Source organism: Podarcis vaucheri (genome assembly GCF_965113315.1).
Source record: "Podarcis vaucheri genome assembly, chromosome: 10".
Lineage (NCBI taxonomy): Eukaryota > Metazoa > Chordata > Lepidosauria > Squamata > Lacertidae > Podarcis > Podarcis vaucheri.
The window spans coordinates 10986095-11001693 of NC_138748.1; the positions used below are offsets into that span (position 1 = coordinate 10986095).

The 15599-nt window shown below is 43.8% G+C and overlaps 1 protein-coding gene across 3 annotated transcripts; it reads left to right on the forward strand.

Annotated features, from left to right (window-relative positions):
* Positions 1-2154: 2154 nt before the first annotated feature.
* Positions 2155-14412, forward strand: GTSE1 (G2 and S-phase expressed 1). Of its 3 annotated transcripts, none has more exons than XM_082239666.1 (12): positions 2155-2345; positions 4623-4708; positions 6344-6401; positions 6484-7102; positions 8510-8680; positions 9453-9591; positions 10470-10808; positions 10947-11016; positions 12117-12368; positions 12458-12635; positions 13520-13648; positions 14034-14412. In XM_082239666.1, exons 2-12 carry the CDS (start codon positions 4630-4632, stop codon positions 14115-14117), a joined length of 2118 nt encoding a protein of 705 aa, XP_082095792.1. In that variant the 5' UTR covers positions 2155-2345; positions 4623-4629; the 3' UTR covers positions 14118-14412. The 3 variants fall into 3 exon arrangements, with proteins under 3 accessions (XP_082095792.1, XP_082095791.1, XP_082095793.1); XM_082239665.1 differs by having other exon boundaries at positions 2156-2340; XM_082239667.1 differs by lacking the exon at positions 2155-2345 and adding an exon at positions 2413-2510.
* Positions 14413-15599: the final 1187 nt, after the last annotated feature.

Genomic DNA, 15599 nt, shown 5'->3' on the forward strand with positions numbered 1-15599 from the left:
GGTATACTTAAATACATTTTTTAACTCATTATAGATCATTTCCCAGAAGGCCTTCACTTTTGGACAAGTCCACCGGAGGTGAAAGAATGTCCCTTCAGCCTCCTTACATTTCCAACATTTATTATCAGACAGGTGATATATTTTTGCAAGCTTGACTGGGGTCATGTACCACCTATAAATCATTTTCATAATATTTTCCTTCAAGGCATTACATGCCGTGAATTTCATTCTGGTGGTCCATAACCTTTCCCAGTCCTCAAACATGATGTTATACCCAATATCCTGAGCCCATTTTATCATGGCTGATTTGACTGTCTCATCCTGAGTGATTTTCTCTTCAACCTGCCCTCCATCCTCTTGCGGAAAACTCTTTGCCTGCCCTGCCCGTATCTCGTTTTTGCTTTTTAATTCCACACACGCACCCTTCGGACTTCATGGCAATCGGGCGCGCGGGTGCGTTTCCTAAGAGAGTGAGGACCCCCGCCTCCTCCCCACCTGCTCCCTCGCCAGCCAGCCAGCCAGCCAGCCAGCCGCGTGCCCTAGCCGGAGAGCCCCGGCCGTCCCCGTCGCACAATCGGCTGGATCTCCCTTCAGCAGGCCGGGCTCACAACTCGGCCCAGGGACCCCCCAGCAGCGGATCTCCGGCCCAGCTGAAGAATCCGGCAACAAGCCCCCTCCTCCCCAATCGCTCCGGCTCCGCCGAAATACGCTCCAAAACCCCCCAGATAGGCCGCCAGCCGCCAAGTCTCGTGTCGCCCTGAGCGAGGGTCTCTCCCCAACACCGCCACCTCGAACTGCGTTCTCCCGGCTACCCGAGCGAAGCAGCAGCAGGACCCCGGTATGGGCCCCCCCAATATTTTTTATAAGTCGGCGCCCCTGCTGCAAGCGCTCCAATTGGAGAACAGCCTTTACCAAAGGTGTCATGGGCTTTGAAGACGTTCTAACACAGGACACAAGGGAGAAACGTGCTAAGAGGAAGGCATGCTTGGCAAATCCACACCGTGACCAACTCCTGCCCAGAAACCTATGTCCCCACTGTGGAAGGATGTGTGGGTCCAGATTTGGCCTCCACGGTCACTTACTGACTCACTATTAAGACTGTGTTCATGGAAGACAATCATACTCGGCTACGAGTGATCGTCAAAGAAGAAGATAGATCTTTATTCCCCTTTGTTCCTGATGTCGATCTTCACTCTTCTTCTTCCCATGGCAGGGAAAGGGAGCCCATTTTATGGCTCACCTCAGGTGCCAAAATGCATTGGGTCTGCTCTGCCCTAATCCACACACACTTGCAGCCCCATACATGCTTGCAGCCTTAGGCTGCAGCCCTGTATACACCCTTGCTAGGAAGAAATCCTCATGAAATTCAATGGGACAGACTTCAGAGTAAATGCACATCGGATTGAGCTGCAAAGCGGCAAACCAAAGCAAGCTTACTAAGAAAAAAGGCCATTGAACACCATGGGACTTTCCCCTGAGATAGCTAACATAGATTGACACTGTCATTCACAGGCAATCTGGGCTGTGATGCTATCGCCTCCTCTGCTAGCCCAATCTGAGTTATTTTTAAAGGGTCCTTTACAAAACACGAATCTAGGCAAAAACAGAAAACAGCATGGATTTAGGAGATTGCTAACACGCACAATTATTAAATCATGCATTAGCACTTATCTTGCTGACAGCAGAGAGAACACGTATTTATTTCCTGAATTTAAAAGATTGTTACTTTGCACACTTATGCATAGGAACCTTTATTTCTCACGACAGAGAGTAACACGTATCTCTCCCCTGGATTTATTTCACTGGCAAAAGTGTGCAAACCGAGTTCAGTTTTTCACATATCTATTGACCCCAAATAGTGAGCCCCACTGAATCATTTGAATCCAACGCCGTTCGTATCCTGTTGGCCTTTCACAAGCAATCGGGTCACAGAACACGCGTCGACTGGGCGAAAGCCGGAAGGGGGCGCTGCGAGCGGTCTTTGGTGGGACTAAGCACCAAGACAACGCCTCTCTGGGAATTCAAATCTCCAGTTCTCCACGGAACGTCGGACGACGGGGAGAAAAAAAATAAAGTCGTTTTCCTAGAGCGGCCGTTTCCACGCTGACGACGTCCCTTAACGGGGGAAGGACGTGAACTACAACTTCCATGTACGCCTCAGATGAGAGTTGATTGCGGGGCGGAGTCCGCGACTTGCCTTCTCTGCAATTGGCCGCGGTCGGTGAGCGTCGCTTAAATCCGCCAATCAGGAGCTGGGCGGGGCGGGGCTGCCGTTTCAAATGCAGCCGCGAGAAGCTGCATCGAGCGGACTCATCCCCCTCAGCGTGTCGCTTCGGCCAGGTGAGGTGAGGCGGCGCTTCAGGGACGGGCCTAGGCCCCGGGGGTGGGCGTAGCTCGGCGTCGCCGGCGCTTGGAAGGGGAGAAGCGGCCGGAGGTCATTCTCGTGGGTATTTGTGCGTCTGGAGTTTTGACGCTCATGCGGCTAGTCCATAAGGAGGTCCCGCCCGGCGGTGAGATTCGGGGTGGCGCCGATGCAGATTGAGGCTCAGACTCAGGCCTGTGGGAGGGCAGGCCTGCTACAGTTTAATGAAGAGGGAAACTTAAGGGGTTTTGTTTTTTATGCAAAAAGGATGGCCTGGAAGTAGAGTTGCCCCCTTTGTTATGGGGGTGGGCGGTGACGTTTCTTTTTAAATTTCAAATTAAATACAGTGGTACCTCAGGTTACATACGCTTCAGGTTACATACACTTCAGGTTACAGACTCCGCTAACCCAGAAATAGTGCTTCAGGTTAAGAACTTCGCTTCAGGATAAGAACAGAAATTATGCTCTGGTGGCACGGCGGGAGGCCCCAGTAGCTAAAGTGGTGCTTCAGGTTAAGAACAGACCTCCGGAATGAATTAAGTACTTAACCTGAGGTACCACTATACCTTTATTGCCATCACAACATAAAATGTTTCAGATCACTGGGATAATAAAAAGGACAAGGGTGGAGCTGTCAAGGGTTATAGGGTCACACTGTGGTCGTGTGCACTAGGTGCGGAAGTGACTTCAAAGCAGGTAAGGTGAAAGGTAAAGGACCCCTGGACGGTTAAGTCCAGTCGAAGGCAACTGCCGTGGTACCTCTGGATACGAACGGGATCCGTTCCGGAGGCCCGTTCGCATCCAGAAGCAAACATAACTAGCGACGGCACGTCTGCGCACACGCGTGTTGCTTTTCGCCGCTTCTGCGCATGCGCGTGACATCATTTTGAGTGTCTGCGGCAAAACCTGGAAGTAACACGCTCCGTTACTTCCAGGTTGCCGTGGAGCGCAACTCAAACGTGCTCAACCCGAAGCACATTCAACACGAGGTATGACTGTATGGGGTTTCGGTGCTCATTTCGCTTTGAGGCCGAGGGAGCCGGCGTTTGTCCACAGACAGCTTTCTGTGTCATGCGGCATCCAGACTGGTGACTGGGAGTGGCCACCGAAACCACATAATACCCATCCTGAAAGAACTACATTGGCTCCCAGTACATTTCCGAGCGCAATTCGAAGTGTTGGTGCTGACCTCTAAAGCCCTAAACGGTCTTGGCCCTGTATACCTCAAGGAGCGTCTCCACCCCCATTGTTCGGCCCGGCCACTGAAGTCCAGCTCCAAGGGCCTTCTGGTGGTTCCCTCACTGCAAGAAGCGAGGTTACAGGGAACCAGGCAGAGGGCCTTCTCGGTAGTGGCGCCCGCCCTTCAGATGTCAAAGCGATAAACAACTACCTGACATTCAGAAGACATCTTAAGGCAGCCCTGTTCAGGGAAGTTTTTAATGTTTAAAGTTTTGTTCTGTTTTTAGTGTTCTGCTGGGTGGCTGGGGCAACCCAGCCAAATGGGAGGGGTATAAATAATAAAATAATAACCACCACCATCATCATCTTATCTGACTCCAAAAGGCAAAATAACCGAATAATCCTCACAAGAAGAATGCAAGTAAGGTCAATGCACAGCTGACTTGCGAGCTTTGCCTTTCTACTGTTCAAAGCCTTGAGCTTCATAATGCTATTATATCCTTAAAACTGAATGCTTGTAAAATGCATTTTTAGATACATTTGCAAGGAACACAAGTCTCCTGCAATTTTCCCCTCTGTATCTTGTTGAGTAAAGAACCGCAACTGCAAACTTTGCACAGCAGCCACTATTCTCCCCCCCCCCCCGCCCCGGATGAAATCTGGCTACATTCAGCCATTGGGCTCCCCCCACCCCCCTTTTTACTGTGTGCAATAGCTGGTTTATGTACAGCTGAAGTGGTAAGACCCTCCTGCAACAAGCAGCAAATATTGCTTGTGGGATTTGACACTCTACCAAAAGGCAGTGTACTTCTCTGTAAATTAACCTGTCGAATCCGGATTGTTTGCCATAAGTGGATATGAGGAATGATGGTGTAGTTCGGTCCATGTGTATCTGATGCCAAGTACTGGCCAACTTTTTACCACTGTTCCGTTAGTATAGAAAAGATTCTGGTATATATACGTATGGGTGTGCAGGGGTGGTGATTGTAGTGAAGCAGCTCTTTGAAACGGGAATAAACATAACTGGTGCTGGATTTTTAAAAATATAATATTGAGCTGGTTTACCTAATGTGTTTTGCAGTCGCATCATGGATGACGAAGGGAAAACAACCTTGCATTCAGAATGTAAAATGACAGAAGCCAAACCCTATGAGTGTGTGAATAATGGTAGGTGATAAAAACAACATTGCTGTAAGATATAAAGCACATTTGTAAATTACTGTCTTGTTTGTCGTGAGACACCTCTAAAATCAAGTGCTTTTGAGTGGGAGGAGTAATTCGAGAGACTGGTGGTATTCCTATTGGGATAAAAAAGTCAGGCAGCACAGTGCTATGCCCAGGGCTTGTAAGGCCACCCTCTACCTATGGCCTACAACCATGATAGCTAACATGGTGCCCTCCAGGATTTCTGGACTACAGTTCCATGACTTGGCCATGTTGGCTGAGGGTGATGATGGGTGTTGTAGCCCAAAACATCTGAACAGCACCAGTTGGCTGCCCCTAGCCTACACTATCTAATCTGCAGGCAAAAAAACCTGCATGGTGTTCAAGCTTGTGGCAATCAGCTAGATAATGTACTGCAGTCAATTCAGTTTATTAGCAAGAATATTAACCCTTCCCCCCTTCATTCTTCCTCCTGCTTTTAATACTGCTGAATATTCTGCCCTTTGACACATGCACACACAATTTGCTGTAGAATAAAGTGACAAAAAAGGATAAATAAAAAAAATTCCTTCCAGTAGCACCTTTAAAGACCAACTAAGTTAGTTCTTGGTATGAGCTTTCGTGTGCATGCACACGAAAGCTCATACCAAGAACTAACTTAGTTGGTCTTTAAGGTGCTACTGGAAGGAATTTTTTTTATTTTGACTATGGCAGACCAACACGGCTACCTATCTGTAACTAAAAAAGGATAACTATAGGTTGCTTTAATGAGTCTTACTTGTCATAAGGGAAATGTAGTTTTTGGAATAATACTTGATCAAATGATTCTAATGACTTCTGAGCTGTTTTGAAATGGATGGCTGAAATTTCTTATCAGAAATACTGATCATATTGTTAAATTGTATCCAAAGATAAAGACACACTGCAGGAATCTCATAACAATCTGCATAACAAATAAGCTCTGATTTAAGTTTATATTATAAACTTCTTCATTCTGGATTACTTGCAACTGTTTACCAGGAATAATGCTAGAAATAACTGCTATAGTGTTTAACTCTGAACTCACTATCAAAGGTGATAGGAAGAGCTTGCATTGAACTGTCCCTTGTGACCAGTTCGGTAATGCATTGGCTTGACTCAGCTTAAGTACAGTTTAATGTTGGCTGGGCTCTAGGCCTGATCTAAAAACCTTCAGATAACAGTGGGCTACATATGAGCAGTGTCTGCCCCAAGGAAAACTCTCCATGAATATGATCATTGCTGTCAGCTTTTAAGGTGCCAGTTTTGTGGGGGAAAGAAGGGAAATATGGGTTCCATCCATCAGTACCCTACCCTTAGTGCTGGTATGGGATCCAATATTTGTATGAATACATGTACTCACACAGCATCTGATTCAGAAGGATATCTGTACATAGAAACCTTTGCGCACAGACCATCCTTTCTGGATTGGGGAATGTGTTCCACACTTTATTAGAAATTAATTCTCTGTTCTGTTTTGCGTAAACTAGAATAATTTGAAACCAAATGTAGTAGCAGAAGCTGAAATTTCAGCAAGGCAAAGGGGAATACGGTAATATATCTACTATAAAAAGGTCAGCCATGATTAGCATAACAACTGATGCTCTGTTATGATTCCAGATTTTCGCCACCTGTCTGATGAAAAATTTGACTTTGACTTTTCGCTGTCTCCTATAAGGTAAACAAAGTATCTAAAGCAAACCATATTTTTAAAAGAACAAGCGATTTGGAGGTGTCTGACTAATTTGTCTGTATTCTAGTGAAAACGAGGATGAAGTTTTTGTCGGGCCCATGGGCCATAAAGAAAAATGCATTGCGACGACTCTTGAAGCCCTTGAAGCAACGAAAGACACAATTCCCCCATCACCACTTGTGGATAAACTAACATGGAGCCCCGTTTCTGAGGAGAAATTTGTGGAGATTTTTAAGGAAGCTCACCAGATAGCACTCCAGATACAAAGTGGAACCAAAGCAAAAAGGAACAACGGTCGCCAGCTGGAAGAACGAAAGACAGAGGCTGTAGAAAAATTTGTGCAAGAATCTAAATCAAAACTGAAACTCCTTGAGAAAGGAATAGTGATGGATAAAACCCCAAAGGAAGTTAGGAGAGAGACTTATTGTGTGTATGAAAGTCCAGTCTCCCCACGGCCACCTTCCTTTCAGAAACGTTCAAGGCAACTGATTGCGGGGATGGACAGCTCTCGTTCTCCACAAATTCCTCTAAATACTTCTAGTCCTGCCAGAATGAGCAAATTGCCCCCCACACCGCTTGCATCTTTAGCGCAAGGGAAGAGTGACAAGACAAATAACAAACCGAGCACAGTTCAGACTGTAAAAAATGCATCTGCATTTGGAAATAGTCTCTTGGCAGCGGGACAGGTAAAGTTTTTTTTCCTTCTGGATAGATTAAAGCATAAAGGGCAGTCATCTTTCCACATAAGAATGGTAACTCCCTGCTAGTTCCCAATTATTTCCCTTGTTTGTGGAGTTTCTTACATAGAGGACAAATAGCTGCATGGTTGTGATCTTATTTAAATTTGTTGGCCTCAGTGCATAATGCCGGTGACCTTGACATTTCTGACTTTTATAGCTGGCGAACTCATTTCATACGCCTTTCAATAAAACTATAGTGGTGTTGGTTGCTAAATATGACTTGAGACTAATGTGAAATTGGTGGTCACCTCAATGTTTATCAGTGCTGCTGCTGCTGGAGTGGTAGTCAGCTAGAAACGTCTACCCAGGTGCTGTGTGTCTCTTCCCTCGTTTGCGTGTCATATTAAATTGCCAACAATAGCCATGGTTTATTCTTGGCTAATTGTTCCGGGGTGCAAACCCTGAGGCTGGTTTTAGATTTCACCATAAGCCAGACCATGGCTTAATTTCCCAGGAGGAGGGAGCAGAGAATGCTATGCGCATCCACATTGAACCATAGCTTGTTTTTAACTGATTTAATATGACATACAAATTGTTGTGAGGTGTGACTCTATTAATATTAGAATGCTGCTTTGTTTGTCGTCTTGACTTCCAGCAGATGGTTCTTCTAAACTGAACTATTATTGCTATTATTAAATTTATATACTGCCCTTCATCAGAAGATCTCAGGACGGTTCACAGACTAAAATATCATATAAAAGACAGTAAATAATTAAACCCCAAGCAACATAACAATAACTCTGCCTTCCCACAAATGCATTTAAAAGGCTGTAGAATATTAATCAGCCAAAGGCCTGGTTGAAGAGGAACGTTTTTGCCTGGTGCCTAAAAATATATAATGGAGACACCAGGCAAACCTCTCTGGGGAGAGCATTCCATTTGCTTAAAGGCTCTTTGAAATCCACTTGCAGGCATGGAATCAAACCACCGCTGCAGAAGGAAACGCTTCTCCCTCCGAGGAAAAATATCCATTTGCAAGTGTAGTTTGAATCCATGTCACACCTGTAAATGGACTTCAAAGGTGGGTGCTCTCAGGACCCATCAGCTGATTGCTCTTGAGGGAAAACCTCATTGGCTGCACCAGGGAGTCCCTGATGAGGCAGCCAACCCTAACTACATGTTTGCGGACCCCTTACTTGCTGTCGAGTATGTCAGTTTCGGGGCAGTTGGGTGTGCTTTGGTGGAAATGGCCTCGCGGGCTTTATTGGGGACCCGTGCTGGGCCTGTGGGAAATTAAAGTGTTGGTTAGAACCTGTTTATTGAAAGGATATTTCAGTTTAATGGGCAAACACTAAAATAACATTACTGTTGACATTCTTTGGTTTACAAATGTTTGAAATCTGAACCTTGCAGCCAAAACAAGGGAAGCTGCCGAGTATTTCCAGCTGGAACAATTTGAGTAGTATGGAGTCGTCGGAAGATTTACTCTCTGACAAATCAAGTCTTGCTTCAGATGTGGGAGATGCATCCTTCTCTAACAGTTCAACGGGGAAAGACAAGAGAACTCTTTCAACTTCCAGCAAGGTAAATGCTCTTAATGAATAACTCCTGCCTTTGTAATTCTTGGTGACATCTGAAACCAGATGTTCTGGATTTGTGATACTGGATTAGCGATCCTTGGACCAGTGTACTCTGTGGTATACAGTGGTACCTCGGGTTACATACGCTTCAGGTTACAGACGCTTCAGGTTACAGACTCCGCTAACCCAGAAAGAGTGCTTCAGGTTAAGAACTTTGCTTCAGGATGAGAACAGAAATCGTGCTCTGGCGGCGCAGCAGCAGCAGGAGGCCCCATTAGCTTAAGTGGTGCTTCAGGTTAAGAACAGTTTCAGGTTAAGTACGGACCTCCGGAACGAATTAAGTACTTAACCCAAGGTACCACTGTATGAGGAAATAGGCTTAGCAAAGAATCCAGTGATGCATATGAGTGATTTATTGAAGTAACAAACTCATGGTCTGAATCGACTTGACCCTTGCTGCCAAATTGAACGGGGAGGGTTCTATATGCTGTTGTGGATTGTAGTGGATGAGGAAGGTATAAAGCTCTTCATGAGCACACATAATGGAAATAATTTCCCAGGAAAACTTAAGGGTTTGAAATCACTGATCTGCAAAGTTGTAGTATCTTAATTTGAAGGGAAAAAATGTTCAAACCCTTATTGCAGGAGCATTAGGGCTGGATATGCTTTCTTGTAGCCACACAGATGTGAACATAAGGAATATCGGTATTGCGGTAGGATAAATCTGTTAGAAGTTATTAGGGATACCTAAATGACCTCCACTACTGTCTTTACAGTTGGGGATCAAGGCAACACAGCTGAAACGTCCTAGTAATATCCGTATGCGAAGGAACACTTCAACGTCTTCTTCTTCATCCTCTTTTTCCAGCATAAGCCTGAATTCAAGTCTGTCCACCTCTCCTAAGATAGGGAAAGGTAACAAATCCAATGTGGTTTGATCCTGTTTGGCTCTAACTAACCAGAATTGGAATAAACAACAGTTGCCCAAAATGGTGGCCACTTGTCTAAATGGCCTGCTGAGTTGCGGGGAAACCTAGGTTCTACACACACACATGCTTCTTTCTTCTTCTTTGGTGATCGCGCATAGCTGAGTAAGATTGTCTTCCATGAACACTGTCTTAACAGTGAGTCCGTAAGTGACTGTGGAGGCCAATTCTGGATCTACACATTCTTCCATAGTGGGGACAACACACACATACATTTTGCTCCTAGGAATACAGAATCCAAGCCCCAAATATTAAGTGATAGCAACAGTGGCCAAAATGCATAACTGCTGAGCTCTTTTGAAGCACAAGTGAGAAACTGATTTAATAAAATTGGTGCTCACTAACGTAAATAGTAAGTCTAGTAATTATACAATTTCCATATTAACCTTTGCAAAGACAATGATTCTGAGACATTGCACCCTCTTGCAGTTAATCACACACTTATGAATGTGGTCACCATAGACCAAATTGAATAATTGCATTATGCGATGGCTGTAACAGCACCCTTTAAATAGTTCAATCTCTTCTCCCTTATTGGCTCCTGTGCTTCATACTTGTCCCAAACACCTGCACTTTTCAAAATCCATGTCTCTTTGTCCTTATCAATTAATTCAAATGTGTGTAATGCATCTCCACATCCATGCTGGGTGTCTCTTCTCTCATTCTCTTCCCCTCTCTCCCAACGCTGGGAATCGCTTGCTCAAGTTTGTTGCCTTTGCTTTTCCTGACACTAAAGCACTGGGTGCATTGATAGTGGTGCATACATATATAAACAATAGATATAAAATTTCTTTTTTTCTCTCCCAGGTAAAATAGGTGTTGCTTCTAAAGTTTCTGCACGTGGCTCCCGGCTGCCCTCTACTGCAAGCAAGATTGCTATTGTTAAACCTATGAAGGGGTTGTCTGTGCAGGCTTCCCATTCTGATGTATCTGGGAAGGAACATGGGTCCACAAGTGCTTCAAAAACAAATCTTCCAGTGAATGCACCCAAATACAGAGTTACTGATATGTCTGAGATGGCCGGTGGGATTTTGAAAGAGGACTCAGATCCTAGTTTTCAGAAACCATTGCAGAAAAGCATATTGGGAAACAGAACAGCAACTTCAAGTCCCAAGCCCAAAGCAGTACCTGCAGTCTCAAAGGAAGGTAAGAACACTGGTCTTAGCCATGTGATAAATTTTTATAGTTTATCTATTTCTGTTCTAAATATTGCATGGGATGGGGAGTAAGAACTGAACTGAGGATCAGTAAGTTGATTAAGTCCTGTAATTGTTTTCTCCCTAGGTGTATCTGAGAATTTTGTTGTCAAAGTGTTACAACCAATCGCATCACTGTCTTGTGGTAATGTTGAAAGGTAATATTCTATATTTTAATTCATACTTGTTTTCCTCTAAGCTTCTGTCATCTTGAACTGCCTTGCAGGTGCTGACAGGCTTATCAAGGTGGTTTAGAACTGGGTTTTTGTGTATGTGGTGTGTGAAAACTTTGTGTATATGGGGTGTGTGAAATTACTTGTGGAGAGGCCTGAAGATGCTTCATACTACTTTAAACAGTAGTATGTAAAACAAAAAAGGCTGTCCAGTGGGATTGACAGTCCTTGATATTCGAAGTCTTAGATGAATTCTGTCCCACCCCTTGCTGTAGCAGGCAGGAGAGGGCTGGGTTACATAGCTGATTCAAATTTTTGCTTGGCAATACTGAAGTCTTGTGCTTCAACAGTGTCTGTGAAACTACCTATTTGGGTTCTGATTTGCGTATCAGCAGTGAACATGAGATTGGGAATTTAATGTTGCCAAAGGCAAAGTTTTACCCTGTTATCTCTTTTCTAAATGTGCACCCAAATGCTTGGTTCATAGCAAGGCAAAACATGGTTTAGACTTCAAACATACATGCAAACTATAGCTTGCAATTTCTTGCTTTCATTTGTTTTCTTTTTGCTCAGCAGTCCAGTCTTGAGGTACTGGGGCATCTGGAGGTAGAGCAGCTACTAATAAATTTGTCAAATCAGACATCACAACAAGCTGTAGTTAAGTTTAGTTAACTATTGTTTGCCACAATCTCTGAAATGGACTGATGAGAATTTCAGCTTGGATTACATGTGGTACCTAAGCACTTCTATAATCTCCCAGAAGATGTTTTATCTGCTGCTATATCACTCCTCTTGGTATGAAAAAACCACAGTCTGCTATTCCGAACACTGACTTGTGTTTTAGAAAAAGCCTCAGTTTGGGATAAAATCAAATATTTCAATGGCCTGCAAACAGCTTAATAAAAAAGCTGAATTGGTTTAAAATGTATCCTGTTGCAGTTCTTAAATTGGGTTGCTGGTTGCTCTTGACTGCATTACTGAAAAGTATTTGGGATACCCTACATTTTTGAGTGTGCACTTAAACTAAGAGTAATGCTTCAGTTGTGATGCATTATCGGCTTCTAACACTTCGTGTATCCTTCTAGCAATGTTGCCGTTACCCCACCTCGCAAACTATCAGAAGACGGATTGGTATTAAATACCTGTTCTGCTGCCAAGTCTGCCTTATGGACTCCATCCAACAGAAGGCATTCTGCATTACCTACTCCCGTTGGCCGGCGTGCGTCGGGAATTCCATCACTAACCCCCAGAACTGTGCCCAAAGCAAGGTCTTCTCCCGATCTCGTGTCTCTTCGGCAAGTCTCGAGTGTGTCATCCAAAAAGACTCTAGAAGCTAGGTAAATCTAGACATAACCAAAACTGACCATCTTACACCATTTTCAAGACGGGTTCTTAGATGAAATTCTTTGTGTCTCTTCCTTTCCAGTTTCAAATGGGCCAGAGAGCGCAAGACCCGTGGGGCCTATAGCTCCTCTTCAACAGAAGGATCTCCCCCACCAGTTGCACCTATTGCACTGGATTTTTCAACAGAGAAGTCTTCTGAAGAAACGGAACAGGACCTTTCTGAGCAGGAGAAACCAGCAGAAAGAACACCCACTGTGGAGGTAGGCTCCTGTTTTGTCTCCTTTTTTGTGTATATAGAACAGCCGTCCCAGGCAGCTTTAAAATGTGAAGCATCTCTTGCAGAAATTACCACTGCTGCAGACAGTGTCTATGTTGAAAAGGAGCTGAAAGGTGTTTAGTTATATCTAGCGTCCTTAATTTTCTTGGTCACTTTCCCAATGAGCCACGGCTTGTTGTGAAGTTTGTGTAAAGCAGGATTTCTCTGGTCTTTAAGTTTTTTTGCTTTGCAGAAGATTGTCTGCTGAAACAACATAAAGTAAATTTATCCACATGCCAATTGTTAATGACTGCTTCCAAATAATATCATGGGTAATTGCAGATATATGGAGACTCCTGAGTCAATAGGTAAAGGTAAAGGGACCCCTGACCATTAGGTCCAGTTGTGGCCGACTCTGGGGTTGCGGCGCTCATCTCGCTTTATTGGCCGAGGGAGCGAGCGTACAGCTTCCGGGTCATGTGGCCAGCATGACTAAGCCACTTCTGGCGAACCAGAGCAGTGCACGGAAATGCCGTTTACCTTCCCGCCTATTTATCTACTTGTACTTTGACGTGCTTTTGAACTGCTAAATGGGCAGGAGCTGGGACCGAGTAGCGGGAGCTCACCCTGTCGCACGGGTTCGAACCGCCGACCTTCTGATCGCCAAGTCTTTGGCTCTGTGATTTACCCCATAGCGCCACCCGCGTCAATAGGAGGCTAACCCAAACCAGTTATTGGATAAAGAACGTATTAAGTACCGTGGATTTTTAGGGTAGCAAACAGGTTTATTAAACAGTTTTTTTCTCATGGGCATTCTTTTGTAATTAACTTTATTTCAGGAAGCACAATAGGCAGTCAACAACTTATAAATTACTATTTTTTCCCTAGACTTTGCTGATAGACATTGGAATAGATAAAACACCACTTGCCACCCAGGAATGTGAAAATAAACCCCTTATTGATCTTTTTAATACTCCTGAAATAATTCCAGTTCCTCTGTTGAAGCCTGTAGGACAGGTAAGATACCCGTTTTATATTTCCCTTTTTAATACCGCTAGCATGCAAGGATATTGTTTCAATATAAATGTCAGTGCAGCAGTATGACTTCTCATGCGACATAAGCTCGAAAATGTACAAAGGACAGACTGCCATTCACAGCATATTGCATCCACACAGATATATGTGACATTCAGGAACAACTTAGTAAGGGGATTCTGACCTTGTATTGACTGGCTGTTGCAATATAAATAATCGAATTTATGGCTGTGTAGTGGTGTCAAAGAATGCCATTATAAGACTTGTTAGCAAAGGAGAAGTCTGCTGTTGTAATGGTTCAAATATTGTTTTAGTTAATGTCTTAACTGTCTTTATCTCTCTCTCTCCTCCCCTTCCCTCCTTCTAGCCAATAGATCTGAGCTCTCCTCTCATCAGTTTTACACCGGAAGGAAATAAAGAGAACCTGGATTCTCCTCTTCTGAAGTTTTGATTTCTTGAGCAAATCTCTTAACTTGGAAGTGTTTGAGTGCAAAAACTGATGTTTCACTAAGCAGGGTGTGAGTGGGTAACAGATTAGTAAAATAGAAATGAAGTTTTTAAACTGAGCACTTGACAAATGTATTGTTGATGTGTTGTTAAGGGATAATAATAAAGATGGCTTAAATATTGATTACTCGGTACTTTCAGGAACTGATCGCAGATGCCTTGTGTGTTAAAATATCTAGTTTGTTTTGCACAAATTTGTCAAATGTCATGAATTAAAATAAAGCAAAGGCATTCTAAAACGTATATTTTCATTAAAATATAGTGGAAGCCTTTCTGAATGCTTCCACCATTCCAAATTTACAATTCAAAGCACCTGCTAGGATTTATAACCTGCACACTATACACTGGTCTGTAATTTGTGACTGGAAACTCTGCAGTAACGTGAACAATTCAGTGAGTGATTATTGAGATTTTCAGTATTTGAAGCAGAACTGATTTGCTGTATTATGATTAGGATGCATTTGTACTGTTCAATTTTCATAATGTGAATTTTAGTTGCATCATAGCCATATTACTCTTGGATCAGAAATCTGAACAAGCTGAGAGCTTTTATGCACAGTGAGCTCTTGCTGTTCCTGTGCATCGTGCTATCAAATGATGAAAAGGGAATGATGGATCTATCCTCTGACATCTCAGTTCCAAACATTTGTATGAAAATGAATTTACCTGAACAGATCAATTCAAGCAAGGGGGAGGGGGAATGGGTGACTTTTACATCATGGAGGAGATTCCTTTTACAGAAAAGCAGGACATTCCTCACTGATAGTTTGTCTTAACTGGATGCAACGATGGACAAGTATTAGGCTGGTCCTCCCTTGCAGCTCAAAATGTAGTTCAAAGAACAAGTAAGTGGTAGTGACTTGGAAAGTATGGAAAAGACTTTGGCTTCAGTAAGCATATTAAAGCATACGTACAGTGGTACCTCGCAAGACGAATGCCTCGCAAGCGAAAAACGCGCAAGACAAAAGAGTTTTCCGTTTTTTTAATTTCCCTATGGGCTTGCTTCGCAAGACGAAACGTCTTGCGAGTTTGTTTCCTTTTTCTTAAAGCCGTTAAGCCGTTAATAGCCGCTAAGCCGCTAATAGCCATGCTTCGCAAGACGAAAAAACCGCAAGACGAAGAGACTCGCGGAACGGATTAATTTCGTCTTGCGAGGCACCACTGTAGTTCTAATTCAGCCTTAGCACAAAGCTCCCAGGTTGTGCCTTTACTGCCACTATGGAAAGTCCTTCTCTGTGAAGGAGAAATCTGTTCCCTCTCCTGCAAGCCTTCTTACTTGCCTACATGAATTCCTTGCTGCATTTGGCTAACAGACTGTTAAATACAAAGCTCTGGTTTATTTGTTTGTTTAATCCCTACAGTCCAAGTGGCTTAAAAATGGATGAAGACGCTTGTAGCATATACACTGAAACTAGTATGTATCTTT

What these genes read in the sequence shown, in the direction of transcription:
- GTSE1 (XM_082239666.1), top strand. Translation starts at nt 4,630, where the DNA reads ATGGATGACGAAGGGAAAACAACCTTGCATTCAGAATGTAAAATGACA. An exon ending in CTATGAGTGTGTGAATAATG is followed by an intron (nt 4,709 to 6,343) that starts GTAGGTGATAAA and finishes TTATGATTCCAG; the next exon opens with ATTTTCGCCACCTGTCTGAT. An exon ending in TCTTGTGGTAATGTTGAAAG is followed by an intron (nt 11,017 to 12,116) that starts GTAATATTCTAT and finishes GTATCCTTCTAG; the next exon opens with CAATGTTGCCGTTACCCCAC.